At 52.2% G+C, this 23,287-nt stretch overlaps 3 protein-coding genes across 3 annotated transcripts; 2 read left to right on the top strand and 1 right to left on the bottom strand.

The window, feature by feature from the left end:
- Positions 1-3,252: 3,252 nt before the first annotated feature.
- On the top strand, positions 3,253-4,593 carry IUM83_11093 (M96 mating-specific protein family; the record flags this gene model as incomplete). Its single annotated transcript, XM_067935635.1, has 1 exon — positions 3,253-4,593. One exon carries the CDS (start codon positions 3,253-3,255, stop codon positions 4,591-4,593), a length of 1,341 nt encoding a protein of 446 aa, XP_067798855.1.
- A 657-nt stretch (positions 4,594-5,250) lies between these two features.
- On the bottom strand, positions 5,251-5,547 carry IUM83_11092 (ATP-binding Cassette (ABC) Superfamily; the record flags this gene model as incomplete). The annotated part of the gene is made up of 1 exon (XM_067935634.1): positions 5,251-5,547. The coding sequence occupies one exon, from the start codon at positions 5,545-5,547 to the stop codon at positions 5,251-5,253; it is 297 nt and encodes a 98-aa protein (XP_067798856.1).
- Positions 5,548-12,883: 7,336 nt separating this feature from the next.
- IUM83_11091 (Integrase, catalytic core protein) lies at positions 12,884-15,163 on the top strand (the record flags this gene model as incomplete). Its single annotated transcript, XM_067935633.1, has 2 exons — positions 12,884-13,825; positions 14,648-15,163. The coding sequence occupies 2 exons, from the start codon at positions 12,884-12,886 to the stop codon at positions 15,161-15,163; spliced, it is 1,458 nt and encodes a 485-aa protein (XP_067798857.1).
- Between the last annotated feature and the right edge of the window lie 8,124 nt (positions 15,164-23,287).

Genomic DNA, 23,287 nt, shown 5'->3' with positions numbered 1-23,287 from the left:
AGCCGACGACCAAAACATTAAAAACTATGTATTAGTTTGAAAAACTAAAATTCTGGGCTATTCGATAGTCCAATCAGCGACCTCTGAATCGTGCTAGAACATTCTAAAAACATCCCTAGAAGATCCTAGGTTGCATTTATTAAAATGTTACCAAACCGCAACAGCTTCTAGTTTGTGAGCAGCGACGTCTTTCAGCTCCTCGGGAAGAGGATCTCCCTCGGGGACCAGGGATGGCAAAAATAAATGGAAGAATTTTTCGAAATAAAAATATCAAAAATATTTCCATTCTTATGAAATTTTTACCATTTGTATACATCAAACCCCGCTGAAACGGATCATCAAAAGCACCGTATATCACAGTAGCTGCTCGAATACTGGACTCATCGCCATGCAGACGTTGAAGCTGAAGTAGCCCTGCGGTGGCGGCCTACACCCGACCATGCCGATCGAGATCAAGACCCCCGAGGACTTCAACGCCGACATCAGCGAGAAGGAGCTGGCCACTGTGTAGTTCTCGGCACCGCGGTGCGGTGACTGCAAGATGGTGGCCCCCAAGGTGACGTAGCTGACCGAGAACGATTTCCTGACCGTCAAGTTCCTAAAGGTGAGCACCGAGGAGCTGGAGAACTTCTGCGAGGAGTTTCCCTCATCTTCCGCGTGTGCAAGGACGGCGAGGTATGTCTGCAAGTATTGGGCTCCACCTAATAGAGCGCGGCGGGCAGATTGTGTCCGATACAAAACCGAAGTGTTTAATTTCGTACTTACACAGATAAAAATGAATAAATATGTTTACAAAGCCGTGCTTCGCCCGGAACAGCTCTGGATTTGAACTTGTAGACCGTTTAGCATGCAGCTGAGGTAGATTTCATATTTTATCTTTACTCGATCACGCCTAGAGCTAATTGTGAATCCCGGCCAAATTTGTCGAAATCGGTAACCCATCGACAAGAGAAATCTCGAATAGATACAATTTTATCAAGTAAGCCTGGAATACCCAGTGCCATGCATACTTGCACTAAGTATGTACTTCGTAGTACTAAGTATGGGCTTGCTATTGCAATAATACGGTTGAATTGGCTCGCGCGAGTTGCACGATGATCCAAGATTGTCGGTTATTCGTCAGAAAATTTTATTATACACTCAAAAACAGATATGATTGCACTTTTTTAATGCCTGTGTTGCGGGTTTCGATCACATTTAATGGTTTAGTTTGGCAAATTGCCAATCCTCTTTGTAAAGAATGTATTTGCTCGTAAATTACCGAATTACTAACCAAAAATTAACGCTTACGCGGGATCCTTCCCGTTTTCGAACCGAAAGAGAAGGTTTGGAGTCGCATAGAGCTAAAGGTTGGAAGTACTGATCATTGCACCGACACGCGTTCGCTACAAAACGTTGTGCACATTAATAAGATCATAGACTAATGGATGAACACTGCATAAACGATGGTGGGCTCCTTAAACATGCCTAGACTACCCGAAAGAAATTGTTTGGAACTATGAGGCTAGTGCTGCTCACAGACTCCGAAACTTGTAGTTTGTATGGTGTTTGTGGTCGCCCGCCCGATCGATACTTCGTTTAGTTTAGTACAACGCGTTTTCTCTTAAAGGAGCCCACTCTGGTGGAGCTCCCGCAATCCCAAAATTGCTAAGTGGAGCGAGCACTGCGTTGACGTGTCTGCTGTGCGTGTTCACGACCTCTACAAACTCGACTCAAGTGGCAGCGTAAAGCTGTTAGGAACGCGTTTGTTGCCGCTCGCAGCCTCACGGCACGGATACATTGCTCAGGCACTGCTTTGTCAGTCAAGCAACCGAGGCCTCTTTGGCAAGGTGTGCCATTGTTGGTAACTACACCATTTCACGGTCCAATTGAGAATTATGGGGTCAAAACGAGAAAACTACATTCCAAAAGAGAAGCTACCAACACGGGATTTGCTGTCCTGAGTATTGTCTTCAATCGATGTTGAATAGAGAGTCCAAATACGAAATAGCTTTAATTTACTGGCTCTGCTGGCTCTCTGGTTTGAACTTCACGTAGTCATAGAGGCTTTCTCGTTTTGATTGTAGATTTTCTCAATTTGATCGCAAGACGGTGGGTCAACCCGTCATAGTGCATGTAACTTGGTAGAATGCTCTCTAGGCTACGACAACTGGTTGCTCAGATACATGTGTATGTGAACTCGTGCTTGAAAAAGTAGTTTGCCGAGTGTATGGTAATGACAACCAGAAGTTATACATTACCGTGGATAACTAACATGTACTAAATATCCCTGATATACTAAACAAACACGTCTTTGTGATTACTTCTGTTCGTTAACGTTTAGGCGAGCACTACTGTAGTACCGACTTCGGAATTAGGGAATGCGGTGGTCAATTATGTCAAGCGTTCTCGCCTGAAGGTAGACATGGAAACACTTCCTCAACATTAATGCACATCCTTGAAGCTACTGATTAATGAATGGAGGCGACCACCCCTCACCTTCACGAGGACTGCAGGTTGCATGAACACGGAAAAAATCCGCGGATGTCGCTCGAGTGATCAGATAAATTACCTGTCACAGGTATTATACTCGAGTAAAAGTTATTTGCAATAATAGCGTTTTTAACTTAATAAAAAATGGATGGGTCAACAAAGCAAAATTTGATTTGAGGACTAGTAATTCAACATCACAGTCCTGTCAAGCGCCTGTTGAACCGAACCGACGAGTCATATTCATCAGGTATTTCGATTGGCACCTGAGTGGCGGATGCCACTCCGTAAATAGAATTCTCTGGATTTTATCCAGAGTCCTTAGGCGGACTCTGGAAAGCAAAACAAAATTTTTTTTATCCGTAAATAGAATTCTATTTACGGATAAAAATATTTTTGTTTTGCCATCACTGCGGGGACAGGAGGAGCATCAACTGCACTCGCGGGAGACGCGGTTTCTTCTTCAATCGAGCTGCTGTCGCCTCCTGGGCCATCGATCCAGTCTCCATCGCTGCTGTCAGACATGTTTTTACAGGGGTTCGTTTTGTTTTTGCACATTTTCTCTGCTCCGTAGAAACTGGACGCCTCACGTCTCACTAACTTTCAAGGCCAATTATTAATACAAAAAAGTCAAAAACACTTTACAGTTATATTTTTGATAAATACCTCGTTATACCTATCTGTTCTTTTTATTGACCTCGTTTTATTTAGAAATCGCCCTCGATTTATTATAAGCGCCAGTGAAACGACAAGTTTGCAACGCACAATAGTGGCTTGGCACAAATGTCGCGCCAAGAGCAAGAGTACGCAGTACCCGCGGCAGCGCCGCCCTCTCTCGACGAAGGCCCAGCCATTGCATCGCCTGGCACTGTCCCTCCATCTAGTGATATGGCATCTCTACCACCCCTGGACGACGACGAATGGGACCCAGAGGCTCTGCTTGATGCTCTGGTCAGCGATATCGCCTTCCTGGGCACTGTCGCCACCTCTTCGGCTAACGGTTCCACCGCGACCCCCAACTCCCAGCCCAAACGCACCAAGCGAAACACCAGACCCAAACGCAACTACGACCCCAACAAGGCTCGCAGCAAGAAGCTGTGCGAGCTGCGCCGCCTGCGCGCGGAGGTTGACGATCTCGAGCTCAAACTGCAGCAATTGGGGGCCAACTGCGGCGCAGTTAGCTGCCCCCTCGAGCATGATAATGGTCACCCCTCCAACGTGGAGCTGCCCAAAGTGTGGCAGGACATCTGTGCTCGCCAACTCGAGCGCCGCCTCAAGGTTGAGCTGGAGAACAGTCGTCTCCGCGACAAGTGCAGGGCCCAGTTCAAGCTGGCCAAGAGCGTCGAGAAGCTGCTGTTCAGGCGGCTGTCGCTGCAGAACTCCGAGTCTGAAACAGGCAAGCACGTGCGCCGCGTGGAGATCCCTGCGGGCTTCATCCAGCACGTGGCTGCGCGGATATTTGACGAGTTGGCGGCGGGCGTCGACGTCTCGTACCGAGAGGTGGAGCGCGTACTAGAGACCAACTGCCCAGTGCCAGGGGGGATAGAGACGCACTGGCCGCTGCTGCGGGAGGGCGTGAGCATGGAACTGTATGATAGGAGGACGCTGCCTTTCGACCTGCACGCGGTTGGTGACGCGTGGTGGAGGCGCTGGCACAATTATAGAGGACAGCGCTCGGACGAGACTGTGGGCGACGACGTGGTCAGAGAGAGGTATGGGCTGGAGATGGTCGATGTGAAAACTGGTAGGTGCGCGACGTTCTACGTGCAGCAGGTGATGCGGCGATACGTGGAAAGCAATCGCGTTGTGATAGTCTGGGATTCGTACATTGAGCCGTTCACGTTTGACGAGGAGCTGGTTCGCGGTATGCATTTGCTGTTGAAGGGATATGTGCTGATGAAACCGCAGAGCTCTGATGGTGCAAATGCTGATGGAGAGGCTGTTACACGCGTGCTTACGTGCTATCACCTCACGCCGCTCATCTCGGACCCAGAGATCCGACAGGATGCATCGACAATTGCGCTGACCAAGTTCATGGCGGGCGCCGCGTCCGCCCACATTTTGACGATCAATGAAATGATGGAAAACATGCTGGTGGACCAGGCGTTGCAGAAGTGCTGCTGACGTGAGAAAGTTGAGGAGTGTTTCACGGCGGAAACTTGCATTGAATGAACTTACACGAAATTGTACGAGCACTGTGCGTGCGTAGGCTCAGGGCTCCCAAAAAAAATATTGTCGCTGCAGTAATTTTGATAAATAACAGCAAGTTATTTATTTCTCAATCATGCCTAGATGTGCCCGTTATTTATGTTGGGCCACATTATTTCAGGTAATTTTATGTGTATCAAACCCTAAATTATTTCTTGCAGCGCCCACCCAGTCGTTCTGCTGTTCCTTTACAAACTTCTGCAAGACCACTTTCAATGTTTCCTGTTGTAGTGACACCAGCGTGGCTCGCATCACGTTCGGACATGAACGTCATGGTCTGATGCCAATCACCTTGGAGATGATTCTTTTCTTACGAGAAAACGCTGCCTATTGGGACGCCAAGACGGTTGTTGAGGCCATTCACTAGTAACTTCGCTCTTCATTCAATACACGTGAATGTGCGAAACAACTGTGGCTCTGTGTTCTTATTGACACCAATTACTCAATTATTTATTTACCTTCTTGCGCGCAGGTCATAAAGTATGTTTGGTGCAGCCTCGACACTTGCCATAATTTATCCAGGCTCGAAGCCCATGACAAATATAAATATTATTTTAGGGTCCCCTGATCCTCCTACATCTTTTGGTAGTTGATGAAGCGCAGCGCTAGAAGGCCGAGGAAGCGCAGCGTCAGGATCATCATGATGTTGATGAACATGTAGTAGTGCATGTCTTCGTGCCTGACGTTGAAGACGCTGTCGAGATAAGATCGATTGGGGACACTACCCACGGCCTGCGGGGCGTTCTCGAGGATGTGGCAGCCCCTCGCAAACTCGGTCATGGCCAATGTCATTCCTGTTCGCAACGACTGGATTACTTGTGCGTACTCGTCGTCTGGGCAGTTCCCGAAGAGCAGTGCGGTGAAGAGCATGATAGAGTAACGCTGTGGACTCCACAGCGCGACACGCACCTACCAGTTTTCACATCGACCATCTCCAGCCCATAACTCTCTCTGACCACGTCGTCGCCCGCAGTCTCGTCGGAGCGCCGTCCTCTATAATTGTGCCAGCGCCTCCACCACGCGTTAGCGTGCAGGTCGAAAGGCAGCACCCTCCCTTCAAAACACTCCATTTTGACGCCCTGATGCACCTTCCTGACATTAAGGAGCTTTTCGACCGTGAATTGCGGATGAAAATGGCCGAAAGTGATGTGGTCGCCCGTGTTGTGGACTATTTTGTGCAGTTCAAGAAGATCATTACTGAAAATGGTCTCACCAACTGTTTTGATGGTGACAATGGCGAGCGCCAGAAGCGCAAGCTGTTGGTAGCATCATTACACCCCTCTGCGCTCAAGGGCGAGGTCAAGCAGTGCGTCCGCTACACGCACAAGCCTGCCGCAACGGACGCCAAGTTGCTGTTTAAACTGATACTCGAGAGGGCCACGGCGCATGACCGCCAATTTCATCGCGCGATGAAAGCGAAGCGCGACCAAAATGGACGAGGAAAAACGGAGACCAAGTCCGTCCCGCCAGTTAAAATACAGAAGGCATGGTGTGGAAAGGCGACGCCTCAGCCTGCCAGTATTGCTCGTAGCAAATCCAAGCTGAATGAGAAGCCACACTCCGCTAAGCAACGGTCTGTTCCGCCGGCGCCATGTCCTCAATGCAAGGAGATGCACTGGCTGCGGGACTGTAAAAAAGCGAGCGAAGCTGAGAAGGCTGAGTTACGCAAGGATCTGCGTAAGGCACGGGAGAAGAAGCGAGCGCACATCAAGCGTCTCAGCCAGACCATGCCTGTCCCCGACCGCCGCGTGACTTTAAATGGGATGCTGGTGCTTCCGTACTGCCCTGACAGTGGTTCTGATTTCACTGTAATTGGTCGTTCGCATTGGGAAGAGCTCCGTGCCCTGGAACCCACCGTGGTAGCCGAACCGCTCGACGATGCTGTCGAGAACCAAACGTTTGGATCATCGTGGGTGCGCGCCAATCAACGGACAAGACTTCAAGTAATGATTCACACAGCTGCCGGCCCTGTGCAGCCAATGGGTAAGGTTGACGTTTGGATCATGGACGTGGATGACGATGAATTTATCGTTGGAAATGATTTACTGACCTCTCTGGGTATTGACGTCGGGCGCCAGCTTGAGCAGCTGGCTGATCGCGGTGACGATGAAACCATCGGAGATCCAATTGTTCTGGAAGCTGACGAAATGCCTGTGAAAATGGGCGGCGCTGAGCCGAGTGGAGACGATGACGTTTTCGCTGCTGTGGAGCGATTAATCGAGCGCGCCGTGACAAAAGGATTTCCACAGGAACGTGTGGAGCAATTGCGCACCATTGCACATGCATACGACGTGTGGAGGCTCGAGCTTCGCGGTGACCCTCCCGCGGATGTGCCTCCGCTCGAGATCCGACTGCAGGATGGGGCTCGCCCGTCAACGTGTAAGCCCCGCAAATATCCTCCTCACATACGCCAATTCCTTCACGAATTTAATGAACGCCTCGTTGATCTAGGACTGGTCTACGAGAATAAAAAAAGCCGCTGGGCGAGCCCCGCGTTTCCCGTCAAAAAGTCTGCTGACTTTAACAACTTGCGTCAAACACTTGACTACCGGACAAGGAATGCACAGACTGAAGTGATGGTGGCGGTGATGCCTATTCTTTCGATCGTAATGGAAAATACACGTGGAACGAATCACTTCGGACTTTTTGATTTGCTAAAGGGTTTCTGGCAGTTGCCTTTAGCTGAGATGTGCCAGGGAATTTCTTTCATACATGACCGACGAGAAAATTTTCACGCCTCGACGAGTGCCTCAAGCGCAGCTATCTTTTTCCAGAAAACAATGGAGAATTGTTTTGCGAGTCTGCTCTACAAACACCTTCTTATCTGGATCGATGACTTGCTACTCTATGCTGCTGACATCGAGACATACCTCGAGAAACTAGCTGAGTTCTACTCCTTGCTCAATCAGTTTGGACTGAAACTGAGTGTGAAGAAGTCTAGCCTGTTCGAGCCTGAAGTGAAGTGGTGCGGCCGGATCCTCAATAGCCAAGGTGTTCGACACGACTCAAACCGGATAAATACGTTACGAGCAATTCCGTATCCTCGTACAGCAGCAGAACTCCAGCAATTTGTCTTCGCCGCCAACTGGATGCGTGAGAGCCTGGTTGATTTTGCTCGTCACGTTGCACCGTTACAGAGACGACTGAATCTCGCCCTCACCAACACTAAACGCTCGCGACGTGCAGCAGCTAGTATTATTGTGGTGTTAGATGAGTGTGAGCGCCGAGCTTTCGACGCGGTGAAGGAAATGCTAGCGACATCAGCTACGCTAGATTTCCCAGATGACAGTGCCACAACTTGTCTTTTCACTGATGCCTCGGATGTTGGTTGGTCGCTAATTATAACGCAGGTGGCCGATGTTGATCCTAAGCGACCTGCTACAGAACAACAGCACCGCCTCATCCAGTGTATGAGTGGAACATTTTCTGGAAGTCAATTAAATTGGACGGTGATTGAGAAAGAAGCTTTTCCAATAGTCATGGCGTGTGACAAGCTAGACTATCTCCTTTTGCGCCCGAAGCCATTCAGGATATGTATTGCGATCATCGCAATCTTATTCACGTTTTCGCCCCGCATGAGAGCCTAAAGAAACACGTCAAAGGCAAGCTTTCGCGCTGGGCAATGAAGATAATGAACTTTCGCTATATTGTGGAGCACGTGCCAGGACCGACAAATGTGTGGGCAGACATGATTTCTCGCTGGGCGAGAAACCACATTCCAGCCGTTGCTATCAAACGTAGTAAAGTGGTGCGCCGCTGTGAACCTACTCCTAATCCAGTTCAGATAAGTGAACTTCGGCCTCTGGACAATGAACAGTTTATTTGGCCAACGTTCGCTGAGATTGCTGTCGTACAGGCTAATTTCACGGCACCCGAAGCTGCTCAGCAACGAGAAGGTTTTTTTAACTATCGACGATCGCGTTTGGATACCTGCAGATGCCGATGATTTGGTGCAGCGCCTTTGCATTATTGCTCACTGTGGGCCACAAGGCCACCGTGGAAAACACGCAATGACCGCTCACCTGCGTAGATTTTTTTTCTATTGACCAGCTATCAGCAGCTGTATCCAAGTTTTTGAAGCAATGCCGTCTGTGTCTACATTCGCATGGGGGGGAAGATTATTCCGAGGCCATGGGGTGAAGTGATCGACTGCAACACTCGAAATGGAGTACTTCATTTTGATTTCCTTTACATGGGGGAAAGCTTTGGTGCCAGCAAGTATCTTTTGGTTTTGAAAGATCACGCTACTCATTATTGCCAATTAGTAGTTGCTGATACGCCCGATAGTGATGTGGTTGTCGAAGCGCTACTCGCTTGGCACTCTCGATTTGGCGTTCCTCCCGATTGGGTATCTGACCAGGGTACGCATTTTAAAAACGCAGTGATCACAGAGCTGAGTCGACGCTTGCGCACGCAGCAGACATTTACTCCAGCATATTGCCCCTGGATCAATGGTTCGGTTGAACGAATCAATAAGGACATTCTACAAGTTATCCGCACAATGATTCTATCGTACAAAATCAGCTACCGAGACTGAGTGTATCTCGTACCGATGGTACAATCGAACTTGAATCACACTGTTGTTCCCTCGCTCGCGAACCACGCACCCATAGAGCTTTTTACAGGTTTGCAGTGTCCTTCGCCGCTGATGGAATTCTATCTACCTGAAAATGATGGGTTTCAAACTGTTCCTGTAAGTACAGAAATTGACGAATATCTGGCTAACTTACGCAGCAGCATGGAAGAAATGCACTGCAAAATGCATGACCAGAAACTCAAACAGCGATTACTGAACCAAAAGCGGAGGCGCGGAGAATCACTTGTTAATTTTGCCGAGGGTGACTACGTTTTGCGCTCTCGTGTTGATGAGAAGCAAGGTAACAAGCTGTTAGTGACGTGGACTGGACCATATCGTGTCGTTCGTGCTGATACACACTCGTTTCGCGTCCGACACCTCGTTACGGGCAGCGAGATGGATGTTCACGCCTCTCGGCTCAAGTTGTATTCCGACGCCAGTCTGGAAGTGACCGATGAACTTCTTGAACATGTGGCAGCGCAAGGAATAATACTTGCCGTGCATGAACTCAAAACACATCGGTGGAATTCCAACATAAACGATTTTGAAATATTGGTGGGGTGGAAAGGGCTTCAGTCGATCGAGGATTCGTTCGAGCCATTCCAGCACCTCGCTAAAGAAATTCGCGTGCTAGTGAACAACTATGTGAACCAAGCCCGTGACCAAAAGCTCACAGAACACTGGCAAAAACTGATTGGAGAAACTGCGGAATTGAATGTGGCGGCCCTGCCATCACAGGATGCTGCTGTCTCCGTCTTACCTGAAACTGACAACCGGCGTACTACTCGTCGCCAACGACAGGGTAGCAAACAACGCCGTCGGCAAACTGCGAGGAGACCTCGAACGAGGGATCCCCAGAATGCCAACACCAGGAATGAATTGGCAAATGGTACGCCTGTGGGTGCTCGACTTAATGGGTTAGAAGTGACCGAGTCAATGACTCTGGGTACTTTTCCTGTTGGGGCGCACGCGACCGAGGTGGTGCCTCTGGGTGCACAGGCTGACAGGCTTGAAGTGACCGAGGCTACGCCTCTGAGTGTTCAGCCCTCAAGTTCGGATGTGACCGAGGATTTACCAACGCTAACAAAGTTCCCAAATCGGCAAGCCATGGACGAGAACCGCCCGGTACACACAGGACCTCAGTTCCCGCCTGGCCGCCAAACACGATCAATGACTGCTGCTGCTCAACAGCGAGCTACTATACCAGCCAACACAAGCAAGCAGCAAAATTGATTTTCCAACCATTCCGGTCGTACTCGCAGAAACCATTCCAACAAAGCGGATGTGGTAAACAAGACCCCGTGAATTTATGTCCAAGCTTGGGGGACTGTGTAGTGGATGCCGAGGTTTGACAATCCGGATTCCACCGCAGCTAACTCAATAGGTGACCCACGTGTCTGTCTTTATTGACAAGAATGGGTTCACTACTCAACAGTCCGGACAGACTGTAAGTGTCTCCTCCGGTATGATTCCTGCATATCTTAGAACTTGTATGCCCAACTGCACATTTATCTGGGCAGAGTCCAACGGAGACGACGAGCTGGTTACCATCAGGCTCCGACCTCACTCCTCAATCTTCTATCTATCGATCAATACACGCGGCATCAGTTCTCTGCGGGTTAGCCACCCGCATCGCCCTGTGTTGATTGAGTTTGAGGCCTTCAGACCCGGCACCAACTACAGTTCTGACTAAAAAAGTCGCTGCTGCACAGCGAGCCCCTACCGGATTCAACACGCAGGCCTATGTATGCATCGTGGTGCGCTCGGCTGAGGACCGTGCGCCATGATGGACAGCAACATCCGCAAAATCAACGAAGCCCCCGTCGCCGTCGTCTTCGCGGCCGATTGCGGTACTGCACACTACCCCATCGAAGGCATGAACCAAGCCAAGGTGAAGCAAGTACTGGACATTCCCGACCGCTATAGCATTCCTGTGGTGGTGGCGTTGGGCTACGCCAACCCCGATGCGAAGCCTGCCAAGCCATCGGTTCGCTTCCCGTCCTCGGAGGTTTTCTTCGATGGCGAATTCGGCCAGTCTAAGGCGAAGTTCTTTGAGGAGGAGTGAGAAATGGGTTGCTTGCACAAGCACCTTCGTGCACTAGCGTAAGAAAGCACGAATCGTTGTTGACCGGCTAAAAATCAATTCATTGTGACTCCGTGTTATAGGCCCTTATAGTATTGGTTCATCCAAAAGCTCAAGGCGATGGTTTCTACACTCTACCGCCGCCATCAGTTCCAGTTGGATCACGGCGTGGCAGGACTTCCGTTTTGGGTTCTTGTTGAGGTTTAGAATTTTGGGTTAAGTTTGTAACTCAATTATCATATTTCCCTGGGATGAAAGAGTGACAGCGAAATTTACAAACGCATTCGTGATGTACACTACTAATTCACGCCATAACAACTCAAAAGGGGCCACTATATGTACATGTAGCAGGCTGCTACTAGCAGCATATTCCTATCAGACATACTTTGTCTCGTAGCTAAAGGGCTAACCCGTAAATCTCCTACTGTGCAAAAAAAAGAAAGAAAAAAAAAACGCCAGCAGTGTTTGTGCAACACATGGTATTGGGGTCAAGCCACTTGTCAGGCTATTCCATGGATATTCTACATGGTCTCCTGCTAGACCTCTAGGATAGAAGTCTCACTTTGCAGTCTACCTTGCTAATACAACTAGGCCAACTACCTGGGAGCCCCCCCCCCCCCCTCCCGCCGTGTCTTCGTTTCGTGACGACACCAGAGAAATTAGGAAAGCGGCCTACAAGTCTTGTCCTCTTAATCAAATCAAAAAATGGATGACCGTAAGGAAAGAATGATGGTTTCTTCGCCGAAGAAGTACAGCAACACTCGGGTCGGGTTTGCAAACCCGGGTCCCGCCTGAGCTACAGCGTCACTTTGTGTTGGTATTGTGTGCCGCGAGTGTAGACAGGACTGATGGTATTGTGTACCGCCAGTGTAGACAGGACGGACCCAGCGAAGACTCATCCGGAGACGGGACAGACCCAGCGAAGACTCGTCCGGAGATGACTCCGCGGTGAACGAGTTGACGGTGGGCACGGCACGTGCCTAGCCGTGATGTGGTTGGATAGACCGAAGACTGGCTCCTCGGTAGGGTAAACAACATGATGAGAGACATCAAGGAGCACAAGGGGAACAACAGGACGAGGAGGACAGTAACGTAGATTTAGGCTTAACGATAAATCTCACTTCGGCATTTGCCCTCTTCCACACAACCACCAAAAAAAACAGGTTAACAGCCGCACAAGCTCAAGCCCACGACGACGGACATGACGACGTCCAGCAAGACGGCCAAAGTCATCCTGGGAAGCGACAACTACTTCCACTGGGAGTTCCTTATGCGGATGACGCTTGGCGAGGAAGGGGCTGCTGGCGCACGTGCAAGTGGTAAAGGATCCGAGTGAAGTCACCGAGGCCCGGTTGCTCAACGACACGAAGGTGCTCGGACTCATCGCCCAAGGGGTGGCGATGGAGCACCATACGAAGATTCGGTCGACCACCTCGGCCATTCAAGCGTAGAATACTCTGGGAGAGTTTTACAACCGGACAACGGTGCATAACCGCGTGGCGATTACTCGTCGCCTCCATGAGTTCAAGATGGAGGAAGGCTCGACGATGGCGAAGCATCTGGACAAGTTCGACGAGCTCATCGTGGGCCTGCAAACGCTAGGCGAGCCGCTGGACGATGGCCGACAACTCGTTATTTTGCTGAGCAGTCTGCCTGCTGAGTACGAGTTGATCTCATCAATCGTCGAGAACTCCAAGGACGTGACGCTCATCGAGGTCAAGGAAAAGTTGCTCAAGGAGTACGAGCGACAAGAGAAGAAGGAGTCTTCGGAGCGTGCGCTGAAGCCTATCTCGTTCGGAGGTAAGGGTAAGAACCAAATGTTCAACAAGGTCGGCAAGGGGTTCGACCGGAAGAGCAATGGCGGACGAAAGCTCGGCAGGTTCAAGGGTAAGTGCTTCAACTGCGACAAATTCGGTCACATGAAGCGGGACTGCCCGGAACAAGTCAATGGTGACACCAACGAAGACTCAGGCTTCGCTGTTGGTGAGGATCGGTCGGCAGGGTGGCTGATCGATAGTGGTGCGACGGCGCACATGACGCCACACCACGACGACTTGTCCGACTACGCGGACATGTCGGCGGACACGTTTGTGACAATCGCGGATGGAAAGAAGATTCGCGTGGCTGGGACGGGGCCAGTAGGCTTGACGGGCATCGACGGCAAGCGGATCCGAATTGTAGAGGTACTCCACATACCCGGCCTCGACCGGCGACTGCTCTCGGTTGGAAAATTGGCTGAGCGCGGCATGAGCGTGGAGTTCCAGCGCAAGTCGTGTGTCATTTGGGACAAGTCGACGGCGATCGCTTCGGGGAAGAAGATCGGCAAGGCGTACGTGCTGGAATGCCAGCAGGATACGGCGTACTACACGGAGTACTCGGGGGTGAAAAGCGGGTGGGATCTTTGGCACGCTCGCATGGGACACCTCAACGACGACTCGTTGACGAAGACTCGGCAAGCCACGACTGGACTGCCGATGACCCAGAAAACGGTTAAAACCCTATGCGGCGGAAGTGTGAAGGGCAAGCAGACGGTCGCGCATTTCCCGTCGCGATCGTTAACGAAAACGACACGTCCGCTAGAGCTCGTTAATACGGACGTGATGGGCCCCATGAAGACGAAGTCTAAGGGCGGGGCCAGGTATGTGCTCACCTTCGTGGACAACTACTCGCGGCACGTCGTGGTGTACTTCTTGACTAAGAAGAACGAGGTCGCGGTCAAGTTCAAGCTGTTCATGAATCTGTACCAGAATCAGTGGGGAGAGCGCACCAAGTGTCTGCGCTCGGACAACGCCAGCGAGTTCGTCAACAAGTCGATGGACCAGATCTGCCGGCAGAACGGGATCATGCACCAGAAGACCGTCCCGTATAGCCCTCAGCAGAATGGAGTGGCAGAGCGGATGAATCGTGCGATCATGGAGAAGGCTCGGAGCATGCTGCATTACAAGGGTGTGACCACGTTGTGGTGGGCAGAGGCAGTCAGCACGGCAGTGTACTTAACCAACGGGTCGACCAACAATATGCACCCAACGAAGACTCCGTACGAGTTGTCGTTCAAGGCGAAACCTCGGTTGAACCACTTACGTGTGTTTGGATCGATCGGGTATGCACACATTGACAAGGCAAAACGCACGAAGTTGGAAGCAACGAGCTTCAAATGCATGTTCCTGGGGTACGCCGAAGACGCGAAGGGTTACCGCGTGTACGACTTGGAGTCAAACAAGGTGAAGGTGACCCGATCGGTGAAACTCGACGAACGAGAAGTAAATGGCATCTACGACATGGCGTCCACTGAAGCCTCGGTGGTCATCCAGGTGACGAAGGATGGAGAGGATGCTGCATTACCGGAGCCTGCGCAGCAACCTACGACTGATAACCCATTGGAGTCAGTGGAAGACACCGCCGAAGACTCGGAGATGCGAGAGGCGGAGTTGAACGAGTCATCGGTACAGGATCTGACGAACTTCCAAAGGGTGGGGAATCCAGCGATGACTGAGGAAATGGTGTTCCACCCAGAACCGGAACGAATCGGGCGCGTACGTGAATCTGCGAATCTTGGAGATGAATTAGCAGGCGCCGATGACTCGAGGATGCACAGCAGCGAAGACTCGGACAACGACGATCACTTCTGGCCTCCATCGCCTAAGCGACCGAGCTATGACGAGGATAACCTACTTGCAGAAGCTGTGTTGGCGTACGCTGCAGATGTCGGTGAGGCGGACGACGCGCCAAGCACGTATCAACAGGCGATGCGTAGCAACGAGTCTTCGGAGTGGATCAAGGCGATGAACGCGGAGCTAAATGCACACGCCGACAATGGGTCCTTGTAGTGGATCTAACTTGACTCACTACTTTAGCTTACACGTTGCGCAACGTGTATGAGGAAGCGTAAGTACTTAGTAATTACTTAGGTTAATTAGATTTGAGTACACAAATATAAGTTAAGTAAGAAAGGATTCCAAGTGACTTAGATTAGGTAAAATGAGAACTGTATTGTTTGTAAATTGATCTTCCTCTAAAATCTGCTAAAAACTGTTTATCATCTATGAAAGGGTTGACAGCGGCTGGCTGTCAGAGCCCCGCTAATATGCATGACTTTGATTGGTAGAAAGATGCTGCTTTCTACCAATAGGATCTTTGGGTATGTGTGGACCACTCATTGTGGTGGTCCACTTCAATGTATCCATTGGTGTGTCTTACACCAAGGTGAGGAAGTATCTAAAACTTTTAACAGATAACCTATCTGTTGAATTCACAAGTGGCTTGCAGCCACTTGTGCGTGTAACCCTGTTACACCATCCCCCCTTAAGGTTAGACGCGCGGGGCCTCCGCACGTCAATCTTCGAAATTGACTATTCGTCAATTCTCCGCGTTTGGAGAAGAAATCCGCGCTCATTCAACGATGAGCGCGCCTCAGAAGAAGTCCACAAAGTCGGTGGGGAGTCATCTCTCCATCGACGACTACTTCGAACGCCAGAAGGCGAAGTACGACGACGTCGTCGACTTCGACGACGACGATTAAGATATGGAGGGCGAGGAGGACTCGCCCTCAAAGCGTAAAGACTCAGTGTCGAGCGAATCGCTCGACCCTCATGCGAAGAACATTCGCCCGCGTGAAGGGGACGAATCGGACGCTTCGAGTTCGAAGCGTTCGCGTACTGATAGCGAAACCCCACTCGCTTCCGCTGGGGCTCTCAGTACTCCGCGCGCTCCTGCTGCAGCGCGTGATATCAAAGCTCAAGGCTCTCCGCGCGCTGCGCCTGCAGCGCGCGATCCATGGATGCCGTCCGCGTCCAAGATCGCGGACCGGTATGGGAACTCGGTACCTCCGAATGAGGTGCCGTTGTACGTATGCAGCGCCATCAAAGGTGACGCTGTGGCTGCCGAGCTGCACTTTGATGCGGAAACGCATCAAAGGCGCGATTACTACATCGGACTCTTTCATGAGCTCCGATGGTTTCAAAGCAAGAAGACCTCTTCTCGCAGCAAAGTGCCCGAATGGCAGGCACTTTGTCAAAGTTGGAACGCCTTTGTTGAAAACTTCAACAAGAGGCCGAGTGCTTACCGTGATCGGATTAAGCAAGCGCGTGATCGCTTCGAGACGTGCTCGAAGCGTGGAAAGTTGGAGCAACTCCACGTCGCTGCGGAAGAGGCTAATGTGCCGTGCGCTGCGCCCGAGGGCTTTCAGTGCACGAAGTGCTTCCCAGGCGCGGTCCGCTTGAGCGACCGCGACCTGAACGGGTACACGTCATTCCGTGTGCCCGAGAGTCTCAAAGATCTCCGTGCTAAGTTCTTAGCACGTGAGGGTTCGGGCGCTAGCGATGATCGCAGCGCTCGTATTACTTCCGCTGCGCCAGCGCGTACTGCTCTTCGTACGCCCTCACCATTTCCGGAACGTCCTCCAGCAAGACGTTCCGCGGCTCCCATGTATCTCGATGGGGAGGAAATCCTCTCCAACGAATACGAAAACGAGCCCCTTGAGGGTTCGTTTTCGGGATACTATGGTCAACAATCCGCTCAACAATCCAGCGGGTTGAGCCGCGGGCGTCACGGATCGGCGGTGGCGGGGGTGGAAACACGCCCCGGGTATGATCAGCCCCGGGCTGATCAGTATGCGCCTCTCCACGACCGGGTGACCACCGTGGAGCGTCTGCAGGGCGCTGAGTTCGCCGCCTGAAACAGGAGCTGGCGAACCAGAAGGCCCAAGTCGCGGCGGTCTCGCAGACCGCCTCGAATATCCAGGTCGAGCTGGGGACCCAGATGTAGGGGTTGCTCCAGCGCGTCCGCGCGCTGGAGGAGAGGCTGCTCGTCGCCGAGGCCAAGTCCTCCGCTTCTGCCTCGGCTCCTGCCGAGGCTTCGGGTCAGCCGAGCTAGATGGCTCGTCCTGCAGGTATGGCTTCAGCCGTCCGACGTAAAAGGTCGGATGGAGGCGCATGCTAGACGGTATGTCTAGCGTGTATGCGTTGCCGTGCCGTGGCAACACAGTGAACGGCCCGATGAAGCGCGGAGCAAGCTTGCTTGCTCCGAAATCCGAAACTGCATGTTTATGCAGGTTTTGCGTAGCTAACAAAATCAATGAACTAACTTTGAATTCATTTGTGTTGCCTCTGCCCACATTGTCTGCGTTCAGCTTCTGTTGGTCAACAGAAGCTGCTATTGCATCTTGGACAAACCGAATTACGGCTTGTCTTTTGGTGACGAAGTTTATTGCATCCGAGCTGAAGTCATTCAGCTCGCTCTCCGCTAGAGGCCCGGCCTCTGCGTGGTTCTTCGCGGAGTCCGCGCCCTGCGCAGACCCGTGGTCTTTGTCCTTGTTGTCGGAGGAGTCTGCGCCTTGCGCAGACTCATGTGGTTTGTCCATTGTTGCAGCTGACACTGTGCAAGTGTCAGCGGTTTTCTGCGGCTGCTGTATTGCAGCCGTAGATCCTCCCCCACTTAAAGTGGGAGCCATCACTCCGAGTAAACTCGGTAGGCGTGGATGCCGCATGGCATTCACGTAGAACGGTGTATGCCCGGTCGAGGCATGCACTGAGTTATTGATGGCAAACTCTGCCATCGATAAGCACTCGCTCCAGTATTGGAACGAGTGAGCGTAGCTCTTCAAAATGTCGACGAGCACGCGATTCACGCGCTCGGTTTGACCGTCCGTCTGTGGATGATCCGCAGTCGACATTGAAAGTTGGCTCCCAAGAAGTGTAAATACTTCTTGCCACAGGTGCGCTGTGAAGGGCGGGTCTCTGTCCGACACGATGTCGGACGGCATGTCATGGTGTTTAAACACCATGTCGACGAACAGACGGGCCGTATGCTTCGCGGTCACTTCTGCCGGCACCGCAGCAAGATGTACCATCTTGCTGAAGCGGTCGACAAAGACCACAACACCGGTATTCCCTCCGCTGTCCGGGGGAAGACCAAAGATGAAGTCCAAAGACATGGACTTCCAACACACCGTCGGAGTCGGTAGTGATTGTAAAGGAGCCTGCGCGAATGGCGCAGGCTTTACGAGTTGGCATACCTAGTAAGCACGGATGTACTTGCGCACCCACTTATACTGGTGGTGCCAGTAGAAGTCGCGCGTGAGAAGGACGTATGTCTTCTCACGTCCGAGATGTCCCGCAGTCGGGGCATCATGATATTCGTACATGATCCTGAGGCGCAGGTCATGGTCATTCGGCACGACAACGCGATCCGCGTTGTCGTCGACCGCATTGTAAAGCAGTAGTCCGTCGTGCACACGAAAGCGGTGTGCACGCGCTCGAAGGTGCTTGGGCAGCTTCTGACGGGACTTGTCAGAGGGCGCTGTGCCATAGGCCAGCAAGAGCTTCGCGTCCGCGTCGTGCGCGTACGCGGCCTTCACGTCGTCCAACAGAGACGATGTGGGTACGCTCGATCGCATGGCGTCAATGGCATTGACGTAAGCAGCTTCTGCGTAGTCCGGCCGACGTGATAACGCGTCGGCCACTACATTCAATCTTCCGGGTTTGTATTCGACCCGGAAGTTGTACTCCGCAAAGAATGAGAGCCATCTCGCCATTCTTTGTGATATGTGTGGCGACTTCACTGAGGTGCGCAGTGATGCATGGTCGGTGTAGACCACAAATGGTCTACTCCCAAGCGAATACACTCGGAACTTTGCGAGTGCGTACTTCATGGCAAGGAGTTCCTTGTCATGCACCGGATAGTTGCGCTCAGCTGGCTTCAGCTGACGCGATTGATAGTAGACGACACGATCACGACCCTCGTGATCGTGCTGCATCAACGCGCATCCGATCGCGAAGTCGGATGCGTCACATACGACGTGGAATGGACGATCTTCGTCAGCCACTACCAAGATCGGTGCCTCAGTCAAGCCCCGCTTGACTGCATCGAATGCCTTTTGGCAATCGGGTGTCCAATTCCACACAGCTTCTTTCTTAAGAAGTTGTGATAGCGGGCGGATCTTGCCCGCGTAATCCTCCACGTACTTGTGCAAGTACGTGGCCAAGCCAAGGAACTGCCTCAGTTCCTTGACACTTGAAGGCGTTGGCCATTCATTGATCACTCTGACCTTTTCCGGGTCAGGGTGAACACCATTTTTACCTACGAGACACCCGAGGACGGGTATCTCGCTCGCCCCGAAGATACACTTCTTTAGGTTCGCGTAGAGCTTATGCTTTCGCATAAGCTCAAGTAGCTTCCGGAGATGCACCCTGTGCATCTCTACGTCGGTCTTCCCATCCACAGCCCGGCTGTGGATGAATACATCATCGAAGTAGCTCGGTGCGAAGTCGCGCACCGAGCGCAACAAGTGCGTCACGCACCTGTTGAAAGTCGCAGGGGCGTTCTTAAGCCCCTGTGGCATTACTAGTCATTCCCATTGCATGCCGCTTGGCGTGCTCACTGCCGTGAGAGGGATATCGCTCTCACGTATTAGGATTTGATAAAATCCATCTCGCAAGTCGAGAGCACTGTAAGCGGTGCTCCCGGCCATCGAATCGATGATAATATCTTTTCGCGGTATCGGCGTCTGCGCCGGTACCGTCGCATCGTTCAGCATGTTATACGCATGAACGATGCGCCATCCGCCCTGTGGCTTTTTAACACAGAACGTCGGAGCACTGTGCGGGGACTTTGATTCCCGCACTTGTCCTGCTTTACGACGACTTTCAAAGAAGTCGTCGATCGCTTTCACTTGCTCTCGCGGCAGTGGCCACTGCCGCGTGACACAGTACTTCGTGCCCGGCACGAGATCAATCTCGTGCTGAATGTCCTTATCCTGCGGAAGCTCCGCAGGAATCTCTTCCGGGAGTACGTCTTTGTACTCCCTCAACAATTCGTAATAGGGACTCGACTTCAGCGAGTCCCAACCTTGTTCCTCGAAGCGCTCTCGCTTCGTCTTCGCACTGAGAGTGTCTTCACTCTCAGTGGTACTTCCCATGACGAGCTGCCTCAGCTCTTCGCTCTCTCTCTCCGTTCTTTCGCTGTTCGAAAGAACGCAGACCTGCTCGATGCGTCCATCGTGCAAGTCGCGCGTGAAGCGCTTCCAGCTCATGGCTGGAAGCGAAGTCAACTCCGACACCGTCGTCGGAGGATTAGCGAGTCCCATTTCGCGATACTGGAATCCAGTATCGGTGCGCGTCAAGACGCTTAGCGTCTCGACGTCCGGCGTCACCGCCTCAGTCTGCCCAGCAGACTGTTCTTGTTGCGTCTCGGTCCCGGACCGAGACTTGCGCAGCGTTTTCCGCTTGCGCCGTCTTCTTGTTGTGCGGTGTCCGGCTCCGCACAGTTGTTCTTCTGGTCCAGGCCCGGCCGTGGACAGTTGTTCGCCGGCGGACCTTGTCCGCGGGCGCGCGGTATCAAGCCCGGCTTGACCGCATTTTCCTTCGTGAAGCCCGGCGCTGCACGGTAATGTGTCTCTTCGCCGGCAGACCCTGTCCGCGGGCGCGCGGTATCAAGCCCGGCTTGACCGCATGTTCCTTCGTGCAGCCCGGCTGCACGGAAATGTGTTCCTTCGCCGGCAGACCCTGTCTGCGGGCGCGCGATATCAAGCCCGGCTTGATCGCATGGCGCTTCGTCGCGCAGCCCGACTGCACGACAGCATACAAATTGCGTCAGTGCGGTACGTTTGCAACCGTCCGCACTGTTTGCAGCGTCAACTCCCGGAGTTGACACGCCTTCGTCACCTCGACGCCATTCATTGGCGGAGCCCCTCATGACCGAGGGTGCGTCGGCTCCCGGAGCCGACGCGTCGTTATCGACCTGACCTCTTCGGGTCAGGGACTGTCCCTGACACGCTTGAACGTGGGTATTGGTTCCCGGAACCAGTACATCTTTTACTTCTGACGTCGGCAGCATTGCCGACGTTGGTCTCTCTTGTGCGCGCCCTCGCGCACTTCTTGGGCACTCCGGGACAGCAGCGTTAAGTGCTGTCTCGACTGGTGAGCCGCGCGCACCTGCTGGTGCGTGCGCTGCGGTAACAGGGCCATAGCTCTCTGTTCCGCTGTCGCGACCGAAGCGCACGAGCGTGCGCTTCTTCCGGTCTATCACCGGATCATGCCGTGCAAGCCACGGCATGCCCATTACCACGTCGAACTTATCGTCCAGGTCCAGGACGATAAAGTGTTCGACAAACACTCGTTGTTTGTACGAGAAGCGCACGTTCACGGCGCGCTTCTTGGTCTTCACGATGGCACCTCTTGCCAGTCGTACCTCCAGAAGACTTCGAGGTACCTTTACCTCCTCGAAGTCAAGTCTCGGCAGGCTCCGTAGCCGAACAAAGTTGTTCGACGCGCCTGAATCTACCAAAGCTCGAAGAGAGTCACTCGCTCTCTTCGAGTAAACCTTCAAGATGACTAGGTTCGTCCTGTCATCTTGTTTCTTGCAGTGAGAGCTGGTCTCACTGGGGGCTGCAGTCCTCAGTGTCGCGTGCCCGATGTCGGCACGCGCGACTGCATTACCAGTAGGGCGCCCCGCACCTACTGGATGTTCGCGTTTTTTGTTGGTCCGCGGCGATGCCTAGCATCGCCACGACGGCCACTTCCAGGGGGCATGGGAGCTGTGCACTCCCGTGCAAGTGACCGATCCTTCCGCAACGGAAGCATCGCACGTTACCTCCCTGCTGCTGGTAACCAGCAGTTGTTGCATTCGAGAGGTCCATCGGTTCTGGACCTCCCGTCCTCGCTACCGGGCGCGGTTGCGGCCTCGGTACGTTTACATGGAGTTTAGCCTGCCGCAGGCTAAACTCTTCTTGCATGGCAAGAGTGATTGCAGCTTCGAGAGTACTCGGGTACTCTCGGAAGAGATAGGTCTTCACCGGCCCATCTCTAACTCCTTTCATTAACGTAACGACCTTGGTCGCCTCGTCAATCGGGTTAGTCACGATATTCGATACCAAGTATTGCAACGGGGTTACACGCACAAGTGGCTACAAGCCACTTGTGAATTTAACAGATAGGTTATCTGTTAAAAGTTTTAGATACTTCCTCACCTTGGTGTAAGACACACCAATGGATACATTGAAGTGGACCACCACAGTGAGTGGTCCACACATACCCAAAGATCCTATTGGTAGAAAGCAGCATCTTTCTACCAATCAGAGACGTGCATATTAACGGGGCTCTGACAGCCAGCCGCTGTCAACCCCTTTCATAGATGATAAACAGTTTTAGCATATTTAGGAGGAAGATCAATTTACAAACAATACAGTTCTCATTTTACCTTAAACTAGCTACTTGGAGTCTTGTCTAAGTTAACTTATATTTGTGTATTCAAATCTAATCAACCTAAGTAATTACTAAGTACTTACGCTTCCTCATACACGCTGCGCAACGTGGAAGCTAAAGTAGTGAGTAAAGTTAGACCCACTACACCTGGTAGCACTTTGTAGTCCGTCCAACGACCGACTGCTTGACGTTCGTACGCGGTGTACGAACGCGGAGCCGAGAACCCCATGAGAACGGAAGTGCCCATGGAGAGCTCCAATACGCCTGCAACGCATGTTGCACGCGCAGACTGCCCCCACCTGTCTGACCCAGAGTGGGAAACCCTACAACGACTGTCAACAGTCATTGGAGAAGCGGCGATAGCTAGGATGCTGCGTACGCTATCGCCGACGGAGCAACATGGTGTTGCTCTGGGGTTCATCATGAAGGAGCAGCGTGACGCTGCTTCCTCAGTGACGGTGTCGTCAGGGACGACACCGCGTGCTCAACCATTAAAGTTGAGCGTAAACAATTACGTGGGAAGAGAGGGCGAGCCTCTCCTCCGATGGCTTGTCGAGCTCGACACAGCCATAGCGGCTCGACGCATCGTCGACCCGCTGTCGAAGGTCGCGTTCGCCATGTCCTGCCTTGGCGGACGCGCAAGGAGTTGGGCGTATGGACGCCGACTCTCCGATCCTACGTGCTTCAGCACGTACGAAGTGTTCAAAGAGGAGCTCAAACAAGCGTTTAAGCCCCCGCAAACGAGTTCCGGTC

Source organism: Phytophthora cinnamomi (genome assembly GCF_018691715.1).
Source record: "Phytophthora cinnamomi strain GKB4 chromosome Unknown Contig7, whole genome shotgun sequence".
Lineage (NCBI taxonomy): Eukaryota > Oomycota > Peronosporomycetes > Peronosporales > Peronosporaceae > Phytophthora > Phytophthora cinnamomi.
Note: the sequence above shows the minus strand (reverse complement) of the source record. Positions and strands in the feature narration are given on the sequence as shown.